At 36.7% G+C, this 25,899-nt stretch overlaps 1 protein-coding gene across 3 annotated transcripts; it reads left to right on the top strand.

Annotated features, from left to right (window-relative positions):
• The first annotated feature begins 22,361 nt into the window (after positions 1 to 22,361).
• On the top strand, positions 22,362 to 25,414 carry LOC140878092 (probable serine/threonine-protein kinase PBL3). Of its 3 annotated transcripts, none has more exons than XM_073281695.1 (6): positions 22,362 to 22,637; positions 23,076 to 23,413; positions 23,512 to 23,647; positions 24,184 to 24,320; positions 24,391 to 24,514; positions 24,784 to 25,414. In XM_073281695.1, exons 1-6 carry the CDS (start codon positions 22,580 to 22,582, stop codon positions 25,233 to 25,235), a joined length of 1,245 nt encoding a protein of 414 aa, XP_073137796.1. In that variant the 5' UTR covers positions 22,362 to 22,579; the 3' UTR covers positions 25,236 to 25,414. The 3 variants fall into 3 exon arrangements, with proteins under 3 accessions (XP_073137796.1, XP_073137798.1, XP_073137799.1); XM_073281697.1 differs by having other exon boundaries at positions 22,363 to 22,637; positions 23,079 to 23,413; XM_073281698.1 differs by having other exon boundaries at positions 22,364 to 22,637; positions 23,095 to 23,413; positions 24,784 to 25,412.
• Positions 25,415 to 25,899: the final 485 nt, after the last annotated feature.

A 25,899-nucleotide genomic window follows, 5' to 3' on the forward strand; every position in this document is an offset into this window, starting at 1 on the left:
AGCTCTAACCGATGGTGCAGGACAAATGATTGAGAAACCAAGAGCTGAGTGGACTACTGAGGACAAAAAAAAGGCCAATCTTGACAATGTGGCCCGGGACATCCTATACAAAACACTGGACAAGAACATGTTCAGCAAAATCAAGTCATGCTCCACAGCAAAGGAGATTTGGGAGAAGCTCACTCAGCTGTGTGAAGAAAATGACCAGACCAAGGAAAACAAGCTCACCATGGCCATTCAAAAATATGACAATGCCAAAATGAAGCCAGGGGAAACCATGGCTGAATTTGATGAACGGTTTAGTAGTATCATTTGTGACCTTATTGTTTTAGGAAAAACTTATACTAACCGTAAAATTGCTGTGAAGGTTATGAGAGATTTGCCCAAAGAATGGGAAATCAAGACAGTGGCCATGAGGGAGTCAAAAGACTTAAGCAAGGTTGAACTGCATGATCTCTTTGCAGATCTCAAAGCCTACGAGTTCGAGCTCAACATGAGGACAGAAGATGAACCATCTAACTCTCAACCAACCAAGGCCTTAACCTCAACGGTGATGCATCCACCGGTCGAGGAAGCTCCAAAGAGATCAGCTGAGCAAATCAGCAACGAAGTCATGACACTCTTTGTCAAGAAATTTGGTAGATTTATGCGTAAAAACAATTCTAAATTTAAAAATTATCATAAATCGGACCATACAGACGATGGTCCCACTTGTTTTAACTATGGCAAGCCAGGCCATTTCATTGCAGATTGCACCAAGCCTAAGAGCAATGATCAGAAGCAAGTCTTCGAAAGAAGAAGGGGCAAGGAGGACAAGAGGACGTTTAGAAAAGGTAGAGACCAAAGGGTTCTAGTAGCAGACGAAAGCAAAAGCAAGTGGGCTGAATCTGACTCTGACAACCCCGATACCGGAAGCTCTTCAGATGACAGCGAAGATGAAAAGGTGGAATGCCTCATGGCTGACATCGAAGAAGAAGCTGAGGAGGTATTTGACTTTGGTTCACCTGAATTTACTCACAGTGATCTAGTTACTGCTTTACACAAAATGGCTAATGAATACAAAGCATTATCCAAGGAATTCGAGGAGGTAAAGGCAGAAAGAGCTGACCTAAAAGATAAGTCAAGCGAATCAAGCTGCATGCAGCGAAAAGAGCTTGATGGTCTTAAGGTCAAGCTAAGTCTGCTGGCTACTGAGAATGACACCTTGAAAAGAGTGTTCCAAGCAACCTTGACTGAGAACAAAAAACTACTTGAAATAATTAAGGCTTGGAATAAATCTTCTGTAACCATTGACAAGATTCAGGAAATCCAAAGACCGGCACATGACAAAACCGGTCTAGGGTTTGGAACAAATGAACAGTCTATGGAATCTTGTATTCAGTCAAGCCTGGACAAAGGCAATCTTAACAAAATAAGATTTGTCAGGTCCAGCACGATATATGAACATGATGAGTGCAGCTTTGACAAAAATCAGAAAGTATCTAACGAACGAAGCTCTAAGCATAGAGGGCTGGGATATGTGGATCCCCAGATCTCCAATCAAAGAGGAACTTGGGTCAAACCAAAACCTAATGAAAGAAGAAAGGGAAACCAATCTAATTTCAAAAGGCCATGGAATGAGTCTAACTACTCTAAGAGAAGATGGTCAAAGGAGAAGCCTTACCAGTACTTTAATTGCAGGACAGTTCAAAAGAGGTACAGGCTAACTGATAAAGATCAAAAAGGCAAGCAGCACACAGCAACCTCACAAGCACACACATTTACTGCTTATCGACCGCACAGATTTCTGGACACACACACGGGCAAACCTGTAAGGGTGTTTCAGGTGTGGGTCCCGAAAGGGCTAATCCGACCTGGACCCTACTAGATATGGGTACCAAAAGTTCTTCACTTTTTGCAGGTACTAAAAGTCCAAACGGGCGAGAAGACCACTTCTATCAAGGACACTACCTGGTACTTAGATAGTGGTTGCTCACGGCACATGACAGGGAATCCAGAACTTCTAACAGAAGTGGTGTTGTGCAAAGGACCAAAGATCAGCTTTGGAGACAACTCCAAAGGTAAAACCGTGGGTAAGGGTAAGATTATCCATGGTAACATTATTAAAGATGTGTTGCTTGTTGACAAAATGTGCTATAATTTGATAAGTATTAGTCAACTATGTGACAATGATCATTCGGTCGAGTTTCACAAACACACTTGCATCATCAAAAATGACAAAGGTGAGACTCTTATGACCGGTGTAAGAGACCTAAACACCTACAAGGTAAACTGGTCTTGCTCACATATTTCTTCACCTACTTGTCTTACTGCTCATCATGATAAACATTGGTTGTGGCATAAGCGGTTAAATCATCTAAATTTTAAGTCCATTTCTAACTTGAGGAAGCATGATTTGGTTTCTGGTCTGCCGGAAGGAGATTTTATAAAAGACAAAGTTTGTCCTGCTTGTCAACTAGGAAAGCAGGTGAGAGCAACCTTTAAAAATAAAGGGTGTATGTCTTCTTCCAAATGTTTAGATTTACTTCACATGGACCTATTTGGTCCTATATCAGTAAGAAGCATAGGGGGAATGAGATATGCTCTTGTTGTTTTAGATGACTTTTCTCGATTTACCTGGGTCATCTTTCTCTCTTCAAAAGATCAAACTGCACCTCACTTGATTAAGCTTTTTAAACGCTTGCAAAATGAACAATCTACTGTGATATATAGAATCAGGAGTGATAGAGGGACTGAGTTTTTAAACACCACTCTTATGACTTATCTAGATGATCAGGGAATCAAGCATGAGCTGTCAGCTGCTAGATCCCCACAGCAAAATGGGGTGGCTGAAAGAAGGAACCGTACTTTAAAAGAAGCAGCCAGAACTATGATTGCTGATTCAAATGTTTCTCAAAGGCTTTGGGCAGAAGCAGTTAACACAGCTTGTTATACTCAAAACAGATCCATGATTAATAAACGATTTAACAAAACTCCATATGAGATCTGGAATGGCACAAAACCTGATATTTCTTACTTCAAAATTTTTGGGTGCAAATGCTTTATCCACAACAATGGCAAAAATCATTTGACAGCCTTCGATGCCAAAGCAGACGAAGGAACTTTTATTGGTTACTCAGCCGTTAGCAGAGCTTATCGAGTGTTCAATCAAAGATCACTAACGGTCGAGGAAACCATTCATGTTGTTTTTGATGAATCTACTCTTTGTACAGAACAAACTCAAGGGAGCATAAATGATCTGAGTCATAGACTGGAAAACACAAATTTACAGGAAGAGAGTGATAGTGATCCATATCCTCCAAAGAAGGATGATCCAGTTCCCTCTACCATGTGTGATCAAACAAGGCCAGAAGAGGATCCATCAGTTGATAACGATCCTCCTGCCAATAATGATCCAGTAAACGAGGACGTTCATCAACGAATTGATGACAACCCTTTAGGGAATTATTTTAGGTGGAACAAAGATCATCCACCTGGGTTGGTCATAGGTGACCCTTCTGCTCCTCGAAAAACACGTGGTCAAATGATTAATGAATTCTTGCATGCAGCTTTCATATCTCAGGTAGAGCCCAAGAAGATAGATGAAGCTCTATCAGATGCCAGCTGGATTGAAGCTATGCAAGAAGAGTTGAATCAATTCACCCGCAACAATGTTTGGCATCTAGTTCCTCGACCGGAAAATCAAAATGTGATTGGAACTAGATAGGTGTTTCGTAACAAGCTCGATGAACATGGCACTGTTGTGCGTAACAAAGCTCGACTTGTTGCCCAAGGATTCAGACAAGAAGAAGGAATAGACTTTGAGGAATCCTTCGCGCCAGTTGCAAGACTAGAAGCAATCCGCATCTTTCTTGCCTATGCAGCTTTCAAGAACTTTAAAGTTTATCAAATGGATGTCAAGTCTGCATTCCTCAATGGTCTACTTCAAGAAGAGGTGTACGTTGAACAACCACCAGTGTAACGCCCCGATTTTATCTTAATCGACTTTATTTGAGATAATCGGAGATTCCAGAGTTCAAGAGCCGACTTGATTTTGATCAGGGTCCTTTTTGCAAATTTCGAATTTTTCAGGGACTAAAGTGCAAATATTGAGATTGTTAGATATTTAAGCTTGAGTTGACTTACCTTTTCACTTCATCCCCTTCCCCAACATGCCTCCTCCCTCTCTAGACGCCATGGACGTCTCCTTGAGCTCCCAGATTTCACCCCGAGCACGATCCGTCCGTTAGAATTTATTTCTGAAGGCAGATTAGCGATCACGGCTGCGAGAGCTTCGTTCTACCGTAAGTATTTCTCCGATCGAATATGTTTTGTTTTTCGGAGGTTGTTAGAATCGATTTAGATTCTAGTATGTTGTTCTTGACGGAGTTCTGATCGTTTATTATCTGTCAGTTTTAAATTAGAGCGACGTTCGGATTTGTTATGATTTTTGGAAGCCATTTTCGAAAAGTTGGATTTTGAGATTGATGGGTTGCCTTGTTATTGTTGTTTTGGGCATTGATATGAGGTTATATCGTTATTGAACTGCTGTCTGCATTTTCGGTTTGATCAGATTATAGCCGTTATGCCGTCGGTTTGAGTTTTGGATTGTTTACCGGTTCGAATTGTTGAGCCAAGCCTTTGTTTGAGTTGTATGTTAATCTCGAGCCTTTATTACTTCTTGCATAGATTGATTTGAGGCCAGTGGAATTGCGATATTTCAGCTTTGTTCGACTTGGAGATTGTAGCCGGTATAGTATCGATTTCTTATTATCGATTGAAGTAGTTTGATTGAATCTTGATTGAGGAATCGTTGTTGTTTCCAGGTTTGGAGCATCGAAGTTGTTGAAAAGAGGTATAAGATGACTTAGATTGGAATGGAACGTGTGACTCGAATCCGACTTGATTCGAGTGTTCCGAAGAATCACATACTTGCATGTTATTTGATTATTTGAATTATTTGAGTTATGTTTTGAATTTCATTCATCTTGAACATGAATCCTTGATTTGAGTAGCGGGCAGGATGGCCCTTTTGATGATAGACGTTTTGGGGATTATATTGTGAGTGGCCTGGGTGTAGCCATTTCACCTAGTGCTAGCATACTCCTTATAGTCGCACCAAAGTCTAGAGGATGGAGATACGTAGCACCACCTCGATCGGGAGAGTCGGTGAGTCATTTACGTGATCTCGTCCTCGGGATCCCAAAAGCAAAAGCAGAAATGTTTTGATTATCCGACTTGATAATCCCAGATTTTAAAGACATGCATTGCATTTATGCATATGAATTGAGTTTTAGACATTCTTGTGGAATTTCATGGTTGTTTTATGAATATCTAGAAGATGATGCATTTCGTTTGAGATGTTTTTATGATATTGCATGTTTGTCTCTTTTACTGGGAATATTATTCTCACCGGATTATCCGGCTGTTGTCTTGTCTTTGTATGTGTGCTTGGCAACAGGTGGGGCAGGACCGAGTCAGAGGTCGCATGGCTAGGTGGATGAGTTGATAGAGTGAGGCCTTGTTATTGTAGAAGTCGAATTTGAAATCGAACTTAGATTGTATTCGAACTCGATTTGTATTTTGGATTTTGGAACTTAGAATTGATGCATGTTCTACTCTTTCTTGTAATTGAATACTTCGTTGTTGGAAAAGTGTTAGTTGGATCATGTCGGAGCCTTTCCGGGTGTTGGATTGCACTTTTGGAGCCTTATTTTGAGCTAAAACAGCAGGCCATGCGCGCCCGCGCCTGGTGAGGAGCGCCCGCGCGTTCTGCTCCCTTTCTCGGAGGCCCGGGCAGGGTTGTATGCACGCCCGCACCTCGGGTGGCGCGCCCGCGCGTCACCCTGTGTAAAAAAAAAAAAAAAAACTTTGCTTTTAATCTTAGATCTTGTATGCGTAATTATTGTTTATTCTGAGATTAGATGATTAGAATCGAGGTCTCACATTAAGTGGTATCAGAGCAATAAGATTCTTTGGACTGAATTTAGAAGTGAGCGGGGTAGATCGAGTCCGTATGAATTGATTCTCGCATGTGGTTGAGTTATTTAAATTGATTTATTTAAATACCATGCGAGCATGCTTTGTTGTTGAGAATTACTTTATTTACATGATTGTGTGATTTGAACTATGAAGCATGAATTATTTGAGATATGAACTGTATTTCACCTGTATCCGGAATTCTGAGAGGTTGCAAGGGCATCGAATTGCAGCGATTGAGATATCTTGTGTCCTAACCTTTGATTAAGAGATGGGTCCTCGAAGAGTTATTAATAGGAATCCACCGCCAGTTATTCCTACAACTGAGCAAGCTAGTACTGAAACGGTAGAGATGGATGCTTCAGCGACGCCTATGGAAACCTTGCTGAAAAGGTTTCAGTCATTCAATCCGCCATTGTTGATGGGTTCAGAAAATCCAGTTGACTGTGAGAGTTGGTTGGATGATATCGATCAGTTGTTCGATTCCATCGATTACACAGATGACCGTCGAATCAGGTTAGTCATTCATCAGCTTCGTGGGGTTGCTAAGAGTTGGTGGATCATGACGAAGAAAGCAATGGAGAATAGAGGTACGGAAGTTACTTGGACTCTTTTCAAATCGGAATTTTTTAAGCGGTTTTTCCCTATCTCGTATCGCAAAGATAAGGGAGCAGAGTTTGCCAACCTGAGGCAAGGGAATCTGAACATTGAAGAGTACGTGGCTAAGTTCGATAGTCTGTTGCGTTTTGCACCGCTAATTGCCGGAGATGAAGAAGCTAAGGCAGATCAGTTCATCAATGGTTTGAACCCTGACGTCTTCACGTTGGTAAGTACCAACAGGCCTAATAACTTTGCGGATGCCATGAATCACGCAAAGGGAGCAGAAGCAGGTTTGTGGAGACAGAGAGGAAATCAGTTTGTGCCTCAGCAGCAGCAAGGACAGTTTCAGGCACAATCTTCTCAATACCAAAACCAACCGTTCCATTACCAGAATCAATCCTTTCAGTTTCAGAACCAACCACCGAGTTCTGAGGGTGGTAGCAGTGGAGGTAACAAGAAGGATTACTATCTCCCGAAGGGAAAGCAGTTTAAGAAGCACGGAACCAGTTCTTCGAGCTCGAGTGGTTCGAGGCAGTATGGATCGGGACAGAGTTCGGGATAGTCAGGCATGTCTTGTGCCAACTGCGGAGGTCGTCACTCCAGTGATCAGTGTAGAGGTATTTTTGGAAGCTGTCATATTTGTAACCAGGCGGGGCATTTTGCGAGAACATGTCCTCAGCGTGTTCCTCAGCAAGCTCAAAGTGGAATTTTCCCGAGACAGATAGCTCAGCCTCAGCAGCAAGCACCTACTGTCCACTCTTTCCAACCTCAGCAACAGAATGTGCAGGAAGGTAATCAGTATGCAAGCCAGCCTCCCAGACAGCAGGCACGAGTTTTTGCTCTGTCTGAGGATCCGCAGACTCAGGCTGCACCCGATAATGACAGATCAGGTAACGTTCGATATTGAGTTTCCTATTCTTATTGGACTGTTAGATACTGGCGAATCTCTTGCCTTCTTATTGAAGAATCTGTATATGTTTAACGTGCCTCTTTTAAATTGTTGAATCGTTCGAATTGATGAATACTCCAGTAGTGTTGTTAACTTCTGTTAACCGGATATTTTAGAAGAATTAATTGAGACTAGGAATTTTTATCGTTGATTTCTTATCTTTTTGGAATGAGAATTGTACTGATCTTTCGGAGCTTTTGAGAATCGTATAGCAGATGTTTGTGCCGAGCAGTTGTATGTTTTTCTTCGATGTCTGAATTCTTTTGGATCGAATGGTCTTCTTCGATTGTATGATTTGATGATGGAATTTATGCCGATCAGCGATCTTTTCTTATCGAGATTTTGGAGATGTATTCTTATTAAGTGGAATTGCGCTATAGTCTAGACGTCGAGACAGTTGAAGATGCTCGAGACTCAATGTCTGAATCTGGACTTTGAGCTCGTAGCGATCTTATTGATTTGAAGACATGTTCTTCTATTTGTCTTATGCGGAAATTCACGTGATCTGTTCTAATCTTAAGAGTTGGAGTAATTATTTTAGCAGACGGAACCGATTTGAAAGCAGAGAAGAGGATTAGATTGTATGAGATTTCTTACTGCGAATTTTATCTGAGGAATTGTATGCAGCAACCGATGTTTTGAGCTGTTCTTATTTTATCTACTGTCTGATTTGATTGACCGATTGTTGGAATCTGCTACCGTTTTCCGTACAGAATGACTTTCATTCAAGATTAGAGGATTGAGATCTTGTCAGAGGTCGTCAGATGTCATGTTTGGCCGAAGTCGGTTAGTTTAGACAGAGATCCTTGATGCGCTCATTCTTTCGGCAAGGACTTCGATGAGATTTTGTTGCCTGATTTTAACTTTTTCAGTTCGATATCCTCAGAACGACGGACAGCCAGATTAGACGAGTCGAACTTTGGATGTTATGCCTTGAGTTGAAACCAAAGATGATTCGATTGTGACTGAGCTTAGGAGGATTTTCTGTAGAGAAGGAGTCGACTTTTGACTGACAAACTTGAAGGAGTAGTTTGGAGAACAGAGTTCATGTTGGAACCGTGTCGATTTCGAGGACGAAATCTTTTCTTAGTGGGGGAGAATTGTAACGCCCCGATTTTATCTTAATCGACTTTATTTGAGATAATCGGAGATTCCAGAGTTCAAGAGCCGACTTGATTTTGATCAGGGTCCTTTTTGCAAATTTCGGATTTTTCAGGGACTAAAGTGCAAATATTGAGATTGTTAGATATTTAAGCTTGAGTTGACTTACCTTTTCACTTCATCCCCTTCCCCAACACGCCTCCTCCCTCTCTAGACGCCATGGAAGTCTCCTTGAGCTCCCAGATTTCACCCCGAGCACGATCCGTCCGTTAGAATTTATTTCTGAAGGCAGATTAGCGATCACGGCTGCGAGAGCTTCGTTCTACCGTAAGTATTTCTCCGATCGAATATGTTTTGTTTTTCGGAGGTTGTTAGAATCGATTTAGATTCTAGTATGTTGTTCTTGGCGGAGTTCTGATCGTTTATTATCTGTCAGTTTAAATTAGAGCGACGTTCGGATTTGTTATGATTTTTGGAAGCCATTTTCGAAAAGTTGGATTTTGAGATTGATGGGTTGCCTTGTTATTGTTGTTTTGGGCATTGATATGAGGTTATATCGTTATTGAACTGCTGTCTGCATTTTCGGTTTGATCAGATTATAGCCGTTATGCCGTCGGTTTGAGTTTTGATTGTTTACCGGTTCGAATTGTTGAGCCAAGCCTTTGTTTGAGTTGTATGTTAATCTCGAGCCTTTATTACTTCTTGCATAGATTGATTTGAGGCCAGTGGAATTGCGATATTTCAGCTTTGTTCGACTTGGAGATTGTAGCCGGTATAGTATCGATTTCTTATTATCGATTGAAGTAGTTTGATTGAATCTTGATTGAGGAATCGTTGTTGTTTCCAGGTTTGGAGCATCGAAGTTGTTGAAAAGAGGTATAAGATGACTTAGATTGGAATGGAACGTGTGACTCGAATCCGACTTGATTCGAGTGTTCCGAAGAATCACATACTTGCATGTTATTTGATTATTTGAATTATTTGAGTTATGTTTTGAATTTCATTCATCTTGAACATGAATCCTTGATTTGAGTAGCGGGCAGGATGGCCCTTTTGATGATAGACGTTTTGGGGATTATATTGTGAGTGGCCTGGGTGTAGCCGTTTCACCTAGTGCTAGCATACTCCTTATAGTCGCACCAAAGTCTAGAGGATGGAGATACGTAGCACCACCTCGATCGGGAGAGTCGGTGAGTCATTTACGTGATCTCGTCCTCGGGATCCCAAAAGCAAAAGCAGAAATGTTTTGATTATCCGACTTGATAATCCCAGATTTTAAAGACATGCATTGCATTTATGCATATGAATTGAGTTTTAGACATTCTTGTGGAATTTCATGGTTGTTTTATGAATATCTAGAAGATGATGCATTTCGTTTGAGATGTTTTTTTGATATTTCATGTTTGTCTCTTTTACTGGGAATATTATTCTCACCGGATTATCCGGCTGTTGTCTTGTATTTGTATGTGTGCTTGGCAACAGGTGGGGCAGGACCGAGTCAGAGATCGCATGGCTAGGTGGATGAGTTGATAGAGTGAGGCCTTGTTATTGTAAAAGTCGAATTTGAAATCGAACTTAGATTGTATTCGAACTCGATTTGTATTTTGGATTTTGGAACTTAGAATTGATGCATGTTCTACTCTTTCTTGTAATTGAATACTTCGTTGTTGGAAAAGTGTTAGTTGGATCATGTCGGAGCCTTTCCGGGTGTTGGATTGCACTTTTGGAGCCTTATTTTGAGCTAAAACAGCAGGCCATGCGCGCCCGCGCCTGGTGAGGAGCGCCCGCGCGTTCTGCTCCCTTTCTCGGAGGCCCGGGCAGGGCTGTATGCGCGCCCGCGCCTCGGGTGGCGCGCCCGCGCGTCACCCTGTGTAAAAAAAAAAAAAAAACTTTGCTTTTAATCTTAGATCTTGTATGCGTAATTATTGTTTATTCTGAGATTAGATGATTAGAATCGAGGTCTCACAACCAGGTTTTGTCAATCCTACTCATCCTCAATATATCTATAAACTTGACAAAGCCCTCTATGGATTAAAACAAGCACCGCGTGCATGGTATGATACATTACTAAAATTTTTACTGGAACATGATTTCCAAATTGGAACGGTCGATAAGACCTTGTTTAAATTTGTAAAAGGTAATCATGTGTTACTAGTACAAATTTATGTTGATGACATTATATTTGGGTCAACTAACCCCAAGTTGTGCTCAAAGTTCTCTAAGATGATGCAGGAGAAATTTGAAATGAGCATGATGGGCGAGCTAAACTTATTTCTTGGATTGCAAGTAAAGCAACTTGAAACTGGAATATTTATCAATCAATCCAAGTATGCCAAGGAATTGGTAAAGAAGTTTGGAATGGAACAGTGCTCAACTGTATCTACCCCCATGAGTACATCAATCAAGCTTGATAAAGATGAAGGGGGAATCCCGATCGAGGTAACAATGTATCGAGGCCTTATTGGCTCATTACTTTATTTGACTGCCAGTCGACCGGATATCATGTATTCAGTTTGTTTATGTGCTAGATTTCAAGCAGCACCTAAGCAATCTCATTTCATTGCCGCCAAACGAATAATTAAATATATTAAAGGAACTACTAATGTGGGTCTTTGGTATCCCAAAGATTCAAATCTTAATCTTATTGGCTATTCAGATGCAGATTATGCAGGTTGTAGAATTGATCGCAAAAGTACAAGTGGCACATGTCAATTCCTTGGAGATAGACTAATTTCGTGGTCAAGTAAGAAGCAGACATCAATTGCTACCTCAACCGCCGAAGCAAAATACCTTGCTGCTGGCAGCTGTTGTGCTCAAATACTCTGGATTCAACAGCAGCTTAATGATTATGGAATCCGGTTGAGTGAAGCTCCAATCTACTGTGACAATACAAGTGCCATAGCCATCACTCACAATCCAGTGATGCACTCTAGGACAAAGCACTTTGATGTCAGGCATCACTTTATCCGAGATCATGTCTTAAAGAAGGAAATCAGGCTGAAATACATCTCTACCGATCAGCAAGCAGCAGACATATTCACCAAGCCTTTACCGGACGCTAAGTTTTCATATTTTCGAAATATTCTTGGCTTAGTAGATCTAAGTTAGTATGCATGTTTTTAGGGGAAATGATTGCCAGTATGACGTTAATAGCTTAGCTGTTACATTGCCATAAATGTTGGCATATCATCCGTCTTTAGCTAGTCTCTGACAGGCTCCGTACTAGCAGCTTTGTGCTTTGAACCAAATGACATTAATTGGGCGCGGTGATTATACTCTTCAAAACTTTTTGAATTTCAAAAATACTTTTTATGACGTCACCCTATGGCCCATAGGTTCCTATATATACTTCTTTACACTCGTATATCAACCTTTCACCGTTGCTAAAGCTTTCATATTGCATTAAAAGTTCTATCGTATTACTATCAAGCTTTTGCTTACTCTCTGCTCGAGTTCTTATCTACAACTATCATGTCGATCCAGAAGACTTGCCTTGCAATCAACTTTGATTCCGTTATTGAGGCAAACAATGCAGGAATCACTGAGGTCTTCACCATGCTTGAAGCCTCTGGACTAAAGAAGTTTCTGGGAAGCAGCGCCATCTGCGATCTGCCTGTATTGAAGGAGTTCTTTGCAACCGCTCAAATCGAGCATGGGATTGTCAAATGCTTGATCCAGACAGAATCCTACTCCTTCAATCAAAAGTTCTTCGCCAGCACATTTGATCTGCCCTCCAGGGGTTTGACAAAATGCGCGGATCTTCCCGATGGTAACTGCTCATACTGGTTGAAGGAGTTCTCAACCACTGATGCTCCGATCAAACTGCCGGCTCAGAAGAAATCTCTTAAAGCTCCATTCAGGCTATTGACCAACATCGTGGCCAAAAATATTCTTGCCAAGGCTGGATCATACGACAAGGTGACGATGGAGAAATTCCAATGCATGGCTTGTATCGCCTCCAAAATCAACATCAACTGGTCAGACATATTGTTCACTACCTTATGTGAAATGATCAGGGGAAAAGGGCAATCCGAGGGATTTGCTCTGCAAATTTGCCACATCTTGAGCGTCCTTGGAGTAGACTTCTCCAAGACTGAGCCTCTGCATCCCACCAAATGGCTCAACAAGTCTACAATCTTCAAATTTCTGAACAAGAAAGAGGTTGCGGTCGACACTCTGCCTTCAACCGCAAGTGTTGTTTCTGTCACTCAACCGCTTTCAACAGTTCCGATAGCGGCCAAACCAGCCCATACCAAGAAATCTGCCAAGCGTCAACTTATCATAGAGTCTGACTCTGAAGACGAATCACGTGAGAACGTTCCACTGATTCAAGCCTTCAGCAAGTCATCTCCTTCTGTCTCCAAAGCAGCCGTGTCATCCACGCCTGCAGGCGAGAAGAAGAGGCAGCACAAGAAGTTAAAGTCCCTTTCTGGACTTGCTCCTACCGTTCCAACACCAATTCTGCCAACGGTTGAGACTACTACCACTGCTGCTACTACTGCTCCACGTCCTACCAAGGGTGTGATAATCAGGGAAGGTGCCTCATCAACTCCAAAGGTCACTCTCGCTGATCCTAAGGACAAAGGGAAAGGTGTGATGATCTACTCACCTAAGGCTCAACCAGCAGCTACTGTGGAGCTCAACTTGATCATCTCTCATGTTCTCCGCACTGTCAAGCGTCACCTACAGCGCTTTGACAGATGGCATCATTCCCGTACTCACCTGACGCTTGCTCAAATATTTCCTAAGTGGAAAGCTCTGAATGTTATTGAGCAAAAGATGCTTCTTTTTGCTGACACTGAAGACATCGTGGAGGCTCTGGGAAGAAGACAGCTCATCGACTTGAAGCTTCGAGGAAGCCTGTTATCTCTGTTGATTAATGAGCGTGTCAAGAACTTCAAATCCAAGAGTCCTACCGCCGCCGATGACTTTGTGATTTTGACTGGACTACAGAATAGTCTACGTCAAATCACTCAACTACTTCAGCACTTCCAAGCTCTTAACAACGTAAAAACGACAGCTTCAGCAGCTTGTTTACAGGCTTATGGACTGGAAGCACAGGTGATGATGAAGACTTTTCTTACCCAAGATCAGGGTGAAGAAGACGTCTCTGCTCTTACTCTTTCAGATGGGATTCTGATCGGTCTCATCACTGCTGACCTGTTTCAGTCATCCGCTCTAGGATCAATTGTGGGCGCATCTTCATCGGTCGACCCCGCCTCAACCGCAGTCCAAGCAGTAATTCAACCGGAAGCAGCTGTGACTGCTCACTCATCTCCAGCGACGACCGTTCACACCTCTCCCAGTCGTCCACAAGATTCTTTCGAAGTGATTGAAAAAGAGATTCCTGTCACCTCTGTGACAGAGGCTCCTTGCAGCAGTGAAGCAGTAGTGCCCCCAACAGAGATACTAAGCACTATTGTATCACTTGCACCTCCAGAACAGCCAGTGACTGAAGCTGACCCAGCACTTCAACCGTCTCCATCTACTGAAAAGTTTGTGGAAGATCTCCTAATGGATGAACCGAGTGCTGATCCTGCTACTCCACCAACCATCTTGGCTGCAGTCGAGACTCCTACATCTCCAACTATACCACTATTGGAAGGTCCATCAGCTAGCTCTCCAGCCAGATCACCAGCACCACATCATCTTGAGTCTGGCCCGGTTTCACCAAGGAATGACCCACAGAGTCAAATGCTTCAGACTGATGACTCATTAATTGAAGCCATGGCCGCAGCTCTGGATCACACTTTGATAAATAGGCTTCATGAGCTTATGCAAACAGTTCGATCATTCTCACAAGACATCACAAACTCATCCTTATCGGTTGACAATTCACGCCAGACGATGATTCGGCATTTTGAGACCGTGTCTCGAGACCTTGCTCATCTGTCCAAAGAGATCACTGCCCATCATCGCACTCAAATCAAAACGCTCTCTACCGTCTCCGAACAAGTTGTCAGATCCGAAAACCGCCTTCATAGGCAGTTGAATGATCGGATGGACACTATGCAAGCTACTCTACTTGCTCAACTAGATGCCAAAATTGATACTATGCAAGCCTACCTTGGCACTCAACTCACCGAGATCATCCTTCGACTCAACCAAGGTGATGCCAAAAAGGGGGAAGAAGAGCAACGAAGAGCAGCAGAGGCAAGAAGACGTGAGGAAGAAGCCGACAGAAGAAGAAGAGAAGGCGATAGGTCAGGAGGAGCCAGTTGGTTCAAAAGATGAACAACTTGTCTCTTCTTTACTTATCGCAGCTGTATCTCATTTTGTTTTTCTTCAGTAGGTGTAATTAGAATGCTTATTGTAATTAATGAAATTCATTCTCTCAATGAAGTTCATTTTAATGCTTTCATATTGTTCTTGGAGCACTTAAGTTTTGTCATCACCAAAAAGGGGGAAATTGTTGAATCTGACATTTTGGTGATAACAAACAACAACTCATTGTATAGGAATGTGCTACCAATCTTTTGTATTTCAGGAATCTACTACAACTCCTACCGCAACCGTCTAAACCCTTCAAGTTATCTACCGAAAGCTTGTCAACCGCCTTTGTCTCTCGACCGGTTGCAGTCACAAGTCTATCAACTGGTTATTCAAACCAGCAGAGGATAAATCTATCTACCGGTAGAGTGTCAACTGCTTATCAAGATATCTCAAGACAAGTACTTGTGACAAGACGTTCATTGCAAAATCTTTATCAAAAGCAAAACCGGCGTATCAGAAGATCTGTTGACTCTTGCATCGAGATAACAGGTTGCACTAAAATGGCAAAAACGCAGAATGGCTACAGATAAAGCATTCGACCGTTTATACCAGTTTTGGACCCTGAAAGTTGTCTGCATTTAAAGAAGTGTACGATCTTCATGCAGAATCATCAATGCATTTATGAAGCATTAAATGTGCATTCAATGCAGCATCAGAACGTTCAAAATAAAGACGTTGATGATTGACCTATATAAAGGGAAGATTGCTCAAGAAGTGACAAGAAGACAAGAAACACGAAAAATCTCAATCAACTCAATCACTTGAATACTATCAGAAGTCCTCATCTGATATACTGAAGCAATACTTGAGCACACTTACAAGATCATTCACTTGCTGCTCAAATAAACCCTCGCCTACAGTTTACATATCTGATCTTCAAGGATCATCCTAGGGTTTCCAAGCCTCTCGACCGCTCTGCAGTTTGAGAAGCTCAACCGAACTATACTCATTATTGAAGAGACTTGAAGCTACTCTGAAAGCTTCCACCAGTCTGATAAGAACTGAGAATCTTATCTGTGTAAATCTAGGAGTTTCGGATTAGGCATTGGATAAGTCCTAAGTCTGAAGTGGGTGTATTGCAAGACGTTGTAATAACCAAAGTCTTCTAGTGAATTCCTTCCTAAGTGGAAGAAGGGGAGACGTAGAAGGATTAAGCCTTCGAACTTTCAAAAATCGTGCCTTAGTCTTTACTGCTATTTATCTTACATATTGCTCATACAACTTCACTTGATCATTTTGAAAAGAAAGAAGAAAAGTTTCAGAGTGTATTCACCCCCCCCCCCTCTATCCTCTGATCCGATCCCAACACTTTTAATATTAAATCAATTATTTTTAATTTAAAAAAAATTATTACAGCTTGTATTTCCTTTTTTTAACCAAACATTTTGGCGGGAACTTTCTAATTTGGCAACAACTCTGCTTTTATAATATTCACAATTATCAAAAATATTATCTAAACCACATCTAATCTACATAAACCACCCGTCCAAAATCAATGGAGGCTGGATATGGATGCTAGGTTAGATGATGCGAAATAGAGGTATAATGTGGGGCTATGATTAAGGATTCGCAAGGCGTAGGTTGAGCTGTTGTGGCTAGTGTCGTTAGGCATCCCGGTTTGGTGAAAGAAACATAATTTGTTGCTATCCGACATAGTATGGAGTTTTGCTTGAGAATCAGGCTTAAAGATGTTCATATCTTTTCATACTCTACAATTGGTGCAATTATTGATACAACGGAAGACTTAGTTTGAACGGTGTTATAACGAAGGACATCCAATCTACGTTGGAATCAAAAATGTTTTTATATATTCAACAAATGAGAAAAAAGGTTAACCGAGTGGCTCAACTGGCTCACCATGTTATTTATTTTCATCAAAAGTTGAATGGTGTAATGACGACTTTCTTTCTTGGCAATATTGTAAACCAAGACTTTACACAGTAATATATATGTTTGCCTTCCCAAAAATAAAATTCTTTTAATCTCTTTTCAGACTTTTCTCAAACAATATATCATTACTTATCCATTATTATTAACTAGTATTCCACCAGTGCGATGCATGGTGTGTTATTTTTATTAATTAGTTGTAAAAATTAATAAGAATGAGTTTTTGAATAAATAATTAAAATACAAATAAATTAAGGTTGAGTTTGGATAAAATGATATGAAATCTTTGGATTTAATTTTATGTTCATTGTTTAGATAACTTGCACAAAAAAAAAATTCAAAGTCATTTTATATTTATTTACACCAATGTTTTCATAACCGAACGTTGTTCAAACCGAACTTCTTTAAAAAAATGGTCCAACCGATCGCACGCTATAATTGAGTTAATCACAACGGATTTCAAATTATTAGAATATTAGAATCATTTGAAATTCATTGTGGTTAAGGGTGTTTGGGAGATCTTATAAGCTCTTTAAATTTTTTTTGGTAATTGTTTTTAAAAAAAAACAGTTTATAAGACGTCGAAATAAGTTGTTTGACATCTTATAAGATGATTTTTTTAAAAAAAAATTGCTTCACCCCTACTTTTTAAGAAAGGTCTTATTTTAATATTTACTTCTCCATATTATCTTTGTATATTTTGTTAAATGTCCTCCACCCATTTTTCACATTAGCCTAAAAAATTAACAACCACCCATTTTTCGCATTAACCTAATGTAATAATAATAATTTTATTTTTAATATAGACATTTATGATAAAATTATAAAATTATTTTTGTGTATATGTAATTACTTACATTACCTTCATAGTATTATATTTTTTTGGTAATTTTGACAATAAAAAGATCTCACAATATTAAACATATCAACAACTTTAAGTTTTTTAAAAGAAATTCATCCAAGCATCTTAAAAGTTTATTTTTTAAAAAATAATACCTAACTGTATAGACGCTCCTAGAATAGCATATAAGATGTTACAATAAGTTTGATACATGCAATACTTGTATTATATAAAACAATTAAAGAGAAATTTTTTTAAATGTTAAAATGAATTTTTTTAGTTTTTAAACATTAAATACCAAGATAGAAAAATAAAATATAAAAATAATGCTAATATAATGTATATCACGAAAAAATTTGATCTGATGATACAATAGTATAAAATGTTCTTATATTACTATAATAAAAAAATTAATAAAATATTATTTTATCAAATTTTTAATTTAATCATAACAATGTAATTATATCAAAATAATCACCCTATTGAAAGTAAAAATTGAAATTTGTTTGATCATGAAAAAGATTATTTTAAATTTTGTTTAAACGCAATTATATTTTTTTTTGTAATTAGATTAAATAGTCTATCACTTGTAATATTGTCTTTTTTGAATCTCTGCTAGCAAAACAACGCACCTATTAAAAGTCAAAAAAAATTATTTTTACTTTTTTTAAAATTCAATCATATTTTTATCTATATTTTAAAATATTTATATAAAATAGTCTATCACTAATAATATCATTTATTTTTTAAAATATCTGCTACGTAGATCTATATATGCATCAAAACAACCACTTTATTGAAAGAAAAAATTAAATTTTTTTTGGTAAATAAAAATACTATTTTAAATTTTGTTTAAATTTCATCGTATTTATATATATATTTTAAATTTTTTAGATTAAATAGTCTATCACTAATAATATCATCTTATTTTTTAAAAAAAATAAGTATTATCATAATATGTAATTTTAAATTCAACCTTATCTTTATTTGTATTTTTAAATTAAATAATAATGTCTTTACTATCTTTAAAAAAAAATTTTGAGCAGACTTTAGTTTCTATTTTTAACAGATTTGTATGCTTTTGTATAGATAGATTATAAAAAAATTTCATAAATTGTTTATCACACATAATATCATCTTTTTTTATATATTTGTTGCGTATATATATATATATATATATATATATATATATATATATATATATATATATATATATATATATATATATATATATATATATGGTCAAAACAACCACCCTATTAAAAATAAAAAATAAATTTTGTTTGATTACAAAAAATACTATTTAAAATTTTTTTTAAATACAATCGTATTTTTATATAAACTATTTAATCTAAAAATTTTACAATATCACTCATAATATCATCTTTGTTTTTGAGTATGTGCTGCCCATATGTATATCTACATATAAGCAAAACAATCATCATATTAAAAACAAAAATTAAATTTTGTTTAATCACGAAAAATACTATTTTAAATTTTTTTAAAATTTAATTGTATTTTTATCTATCATTTAAAAATTTTAAATTCAATAGTCTATGATTCATAATATCATTTTTTATATGTATATATGCTAAACAACCGTCTTATTAACCAAAAACTAAATTTTGATTGATTATGAAAAATACTATTTTAATTTTTGTTTAAATTCAACCGTATTTTAATCTATATTTTAAATAAAAAATTTATTTTTTTTCTTTATGAAAAAACTATTTTAAATTTTGTTTAAATTTAATAGTAATGTTATCTGTATTTTAAAATCTTTAGATAAAAATGTCTGTCACTTGTAATATCATTTTTTTATTTCAATATTATCTTTATCTATAATTTTAAATTTAATATTATCTTTACTTGTATTTATGCATTTATTATTTTTTGAATAAAATTTTATGCGGAAAAATTATATTTTTTTTAAGTATATTTTTCTGTTTATATATATATATATATATTTATTTTCAATGTCAATACATGAAAAAATAAAAAAATTTCTTTTAGCATTGAAAAGATAATAAGGAAACAATTGTATTGTTGAATTGACAAGATTATCTTGGAAACGTGTATAAGCCTTATTGACATATATCTTTTAATATTAAATCAATTATTTTTAATTTAAAAAAAATTATTACAGCTTGTATTTCCTTTTTTAACCAAACATTTTGGCGGGAACTTTCTAATTTTGGCAACAACTCTGCTTTTATATATATATAGATTATATAAATTCTAGAATTTTTAACCACTAAATATTTTTGTATTAACTTAAAATTTTTAATATTTTGTTTTATTACATTATTAACGTAATAGGTTTTTTATTGGATTTAGATAGTTATTTTTATTTTGTTCAATAATTATTAGTCTTATCTAAATTTTGAATATTTAAATCACCATATATTTAATTTTTATTTATAATTGTAATATTTTATTAATTGTTTAAATTTATCTGAAATGACTAAAATATTAAAAGTTTATCTTACTATATTATCATTGTAGAGAGTTTTTATTGATCAACTTTCAATTAATTGGTTAAGTTTGAGATAAAATTACGTTCATATCTTAATTTAACTCCCAAAAAATCCAAAATTAATAAATTAGTTATTTTACATGATCATCTTTTTTTAGTCATTAAATTTTATCTAATTTATCAAAATGACATTAGCTATTTTTGTTTGTATTTTAAAATTTTTAGATTAGAGATAGTTATCACTATAAAAACTTTTGAATATCTAATTCATCATGTGAGTTTTAAAAATAAAATAAAAATTAATTAATATAAAAAAATTTATGTATATACACGCATCGCGTGCAAGATATGCTAGTTTATCTCTTTCTATTATATTAAGTTTGAGTCCCTCTTAAAAACTGAATTGATATATTGGTGTGTCAAACATTAAATTAAATTGCAAATTAAACCTATCTATATTAACGTGATAAATGAGTTAGTGGAAAATAACATCACCAACTTCTCTTTGCAGGTTTGAAAATAACTACCATCACGAATCTACTATTTCACTAAACCTCTCACTCACCCAAAATTTTACTTTAAAAAACAACATATAAAAAAGTTATATTTTACACACGCAAGACGTGTGCACTTTTCACTAGTATAATATTAACGATAAGTTCCAAATATATTCCGTACAACATTTCTATATTAGAATTGCTTGTGCGATAAAATATATTAACGAAAGTAATGGGGAAAAAAATAGTACTTGCTATAAATTAAAACAAAAATGAGTATAATTTTTTTGTTGGGTTGAAAAAGATATTTCACCTAGATCTGAAAAATAAGAAATAATATGTTTGGGATTTCGGAGGGAAATAAAAAATATTAATTAATTGGAAGTTAGAATCTAGAACCGAGAGAATGTGAAGAAGTGGGGTGAGGGTGGTTTAGGTATTTTAAAAAACAGACCATGACACCATTTAGTTACTCAACTAAACCTAACCTTAATAAATAGTAAAAGAATAATATAATTATGGAGCTACTACGTTTTTATTACATAATTATTGTAGATTATAATAATTATTATTATTAATATTATTATTATTATTATTATAGTAGGTTTCTCGTGATATGGATCGACAACGATCTATATCTAAGATGAAAGAAATATTTTATATTTTTCGTAAAAGATGATCTTACGGAAGTTTTTGCGTTATTATTATTATTATTATCAAGTTGTTCAAATTATTTTATCAAGATGAGTGTCCTATATCGATAAAATATTGATTTGAAAATTATTTAATCATTCATCAAGACAATAAATAATTCATAATGAGAAATTTTTATCTCAATTATTTTGGAAAGCTATTCTTATTTCTCTAAATTGTAATATTTTATTGAGATGGTAAAATTTAATAAAGAAGGGGTATATAAAGATTATTAAACTATATATAGAATACTATATTTTATAATATTTAATAAAGAAGACTATTTTTTAAAATAAACTATCAATAATATGTGCTAGAATAAATTAATTCTATATAATTGTTAAAAAAAATACAAACCTAGTCAATGGATGTTTCGGTCTAATGTGAATGGAATGGCAATGTGTGGAGAATTTACCCCTTTTAAAAAAAAAATAATAATAATCCATTTTCTTTTTCTTTTTTGGAATTTTGAATTCATATACGCACTCATGATTGATTGCATTCTCGTTAGCGGGGATTGCTCCTTTTTGACTTTTGGTATTTCGTTTCATCATTCTTTCACATCACGATTGTTTTAAAAATTATAAAAATAGAAAAATCAGCATATAAATATCATATATGGTATTATAATCTAGTTTTGTTTTGATAAGTATCGACTCGATTTGTATTCGAGACTAAAATGATAATTTCCCATAAAATTGAGTGGAAGAGGCTTTTGGTGTTATGTTGACCACATCTCCAAATCAAACGTCAACCAACATCAATATATTTCTAAATCACAATTGCTTGAAAAATAATGAAATAAACCACATCAAAATATGTTTTGGTCAAATATGAATATTGAAACCACCATTGTCTAGAAACTAGGTTCCACCTTGTCTTATTTTAGCCTAGATAGAGTACTGTATTTGTTACGATGGGTTTGTTATATCAATTGGAAAATTTTCTTTAATGAACTTAAAACGTATAAATATACACATGAAATCACAGGAAAAGAAAAAGTCTGTTAAAATTAATTAAATTAGGAAATGGAACAGTGGCAACCACGTTAGGAAAAATGTATACAAAGAAGCAACCGCTTTCTGACTGTCGTTTTCTCGCCAAACAAACTCAAAACAAAACCCAACCAAGATCTTCCAAGAACCGATTTCTTTATGAGAATTTTCAGCTTTGCTTCCTGGAATCGTCTTCCGTCGCTTCAAAATTCCACCGCTTTCTTTCCTTTATTCTTTCATAAGAGCCATCATTCTTTTATTTCATTCTCGGTTGTTTGATAGGAAGCTTTTCTTCTCGAGAAGTCAGTAATGGGAAACTGTTTAGGTATCTCCGCGAAAATTGATGCGAGTATCAGCAACACATCTGGTATGTCTTTTTGTCCTCTATTTTCTTTGTTCCTGCCTCTGTTTTTCTTGCATGAATCCTTGGGTTATGATGGAGATAGCTGAGGTTCGAATGGTGGGACTTTGTGTCTTTGTGGGTTTGATCTTAAACTATAATTGCTGCAAAATGTATTCTTGTTCTTGAATTTGATTGATCGAGGTTAAGTTTATGAGCCAAAGCTTGGATCTTTCTCATCTGCAAAGGGACTTTTTTGGACCGTTTTCGTTGGACTGGAAGCTGGACTTTAATTTTAATTTCTTTTATGAAGGCATCTTGCTTTTATGAACTATTTGTGTATGTGATTCAGAAACTAATTTCTTCCAACTCTCTATGACCATATGAAAAACGTTAGCTTAGTTCGATTGATTTAATATTTTTAAAAAAAAGTTGCTCCGTTTTTTATGTTTTCTTTTGGTTAAGAAGCATCAAGATATCACAGCAAACCTAGCAATTCAGCTACTTCGAGCATAAGCATACCCTCTCATAGCAGTAAAAGCAATGCTGAAAGCCTTCCTACTCCAAGATCTGAAGCTGAAATTCTATCTTCTCCAAATGTCAAACCATTCACTTTAAATGAATTGAAGAACGCGACTAGAAACTTTCGAGTCGACAGCCTTCTTGGGGAAGGAGGATTTGGCTATGTTTACAAAGGATGGCTCGATGAGCACACTCTAACTGCTGCAAAGCCTGGATCAGGAATGGTTGTTGCTGTCAAGAAGTTGAAGCCGGAGGGTTTCCAAGGCCACAAGGAGTGGTTGGTATGCCCCTTCTTGGTTATTTTATGAAGTAATAAGGTAAAATTTTCTACCAGTATAAATAAGTCTGTTTGAGAGCTTAAAAATGTTTTTTTTTTCAGACAGAGGTTCATTATCTGGGGCAACTTCATCACCCGAATCTAGTTAAACTTATCGGGTACTGCTCTGATGGTGACAATCGACTGTTGGTGTATGAGTTCATGCCAAAAGGAAGCCTGGAGAATCATTTGTTCAGAAGTATGTATCACACTGGTAGTGAGGGTCTATGTTCAATTCTTTATCATAACGTACATCGATGGTTTCTCAATTGATGTGTCGCGTGTTTTGATCATGTCTCCTTGTTATTTTATTGGACCCGGTAATGCCTACCATTTTTGTATGCATTTATCTGTCACGATTAATTTATTGGCTCCTTTTAGGCTACCTGGAGTGAAATGGGAGGGATATGCTAAATTGCTGCGTGTCCAAACAACAATACAACATCATTGACTAAAAGGAAGTAATTACCCTTCTGTGGAATGACGATCTATCAAAATAATTCGGGTCGCTACAAATCCTTGCATGATTTCACTGTCTTTTAAGATTCTCGAAATTGTTTTACATGTTCTCCACGCCTAAGATTTCTCAAGAGCTATTATTTTTCAACTCTTTAAATTGCATTAATCAGAAATCCATATTGTGTTGTGTTGGCTTTATATCAATAAAGTTTCATGTTTGTAAGATTAATCCCCTGTCAAGACTTCGTTGTAATATGTGTATTTTACCATGTTCAGGGGGGCCACAACCCCTCTCTTGGGCCACTAGAATCAAGGTTGCTATAGGAGCTGCCAAAGGTCTCTGTTTTTTGCACGAGGCTGAACAGCAAGTGATATATCGAGATTTTAAGGCTTCCAATATCCTGCTTGATGCAGTAAGTGTACATAATGTTGTTGTGATTCAATTGCTTTAGCTCATACTGTTTGTTGGCATTTTTATTTCAGGAATTTAATGCCAAGTTGTCCGACTTCGGTTTAGCCAAGGCTGGCCCAACCGGTGATAGGACTCACGTTTCAACTCAAGTTATGGGTACACAAGGCTATGCTGCACCCGAATATGTTGCTACAGGTTTGTATCGTTCAACCACAAGGGCATCCTAATTGCAATTCTCTTCAACTGTTCAATGATCATACCAAATTACTGATAATAATATATTTTCGCTTCTCTATATTTTTGTCGTGGAAAGTTAAATGAGAAAACCTTACTCCTGTTACTGCCTGGATATGCAAACAGAGATTAACCTTTCAAATTGAAGATCCAGTGGAATATATTTGACGAGTCAATTAGCAGAGTTATAGAAATTATGTGTTGTGAACATCTTGGTTAACGATGAACAGGTCGGCTGACGACGAAAAGTGACGTTTATAGTTTTGGGGTCGTTCTGCTCGAATTGCTGTCAGGGCGTCGTGCTGTCGACAAAACTAAGACTGGTGTTGAACAAAAATTGGTTGAGTGGGCAGTGCCATACATGAGGGACAAGAGAAAATTGTTTCGGATAATGGACACCAAACTAGAAGGCCAATATCCTCAGAAAGAAGCATACACTGCGGCAACTTTAGCTTTGCAGTGCCTAAACAGTGAACCTAAAGTGAGGCCACGAATGGCGGAGGCTTTAGCCACGCTCGAACAACTCCAAACTTCAAAGAATACGGGTAGGCATTCGAAGGTGGTGAGCAGAGCTTCTACCAATCCTTTGAATACGCCGCCATTAAAACCGCATTCACCTCTGAATATGACTCCTTCAGCTTCTCCATTGACAGCCCATCGAAGGTCTCCCCGTATAAAATGAGACAGATCCTCTTTGTAGTTGTAAATATTGGTTTTCAGATTCAAACTTTTCTGTTTAAAATCTTGTTTTTGAGTGATATTATGTGATTAAAACTAAAATCTTGTTTTTGAGTGGTATTATGTGATTAAAACCTGTACTCGATTCTCAGGTTGTGTTCTAAATTCAAGAAAATTCTAGATTTTGAAATATTTTACTTCAGATCGATCTCTGTATTTTAAGCTAAAACGTGTAATTAACTTCTTGACATTTTAAGACAAGAAATTATTTGTGTTTCAAAAAAACTATTAAACTTTGTTTATAGGCTTGGATCAATGGTTTTAGCTGTCCCGCCCCACCATTATCTTTATTTTTATATTTTCAAATTTGGAAAAACTGCAAATTTGGTCCTATAAATTTGTCACTTTGCGATTTTGGTCCTCTATGTGAAAATATTTCAGTTTTAGTCCTGCATGTTATGATTTTTGGCAATTTCGGTCCTTTTTATTCGAAAATGGTTACGTGGCACTGTACACGTCAGCTTCACGCCAGCACTGAATTGGTGCCACGTCAGCGCCACGTCGGAAAAAGGACTAAAATTGCCAAAAAAATAAAGATAGCGGACTAAAACTGAAATATAAAAATATAGAGAACTGAAATCGCAAAGTGGAAAACATATAAAACCAAA

Source organism: Henckelia pumila, chromosome 2 (genome assembly GCF_033568475.1).
Source record: "Henckelia pumila isolate YLH828 chromosome 2, ASM3356847v2, whole genome shotgun sequence".
Lineage (NCBI taxonomy): Eukaryota > Viridiplantae > Streptophyta > Magnoliopsida > Lamiales > Gesneriaceae > Henckelia > Henckelia pumila.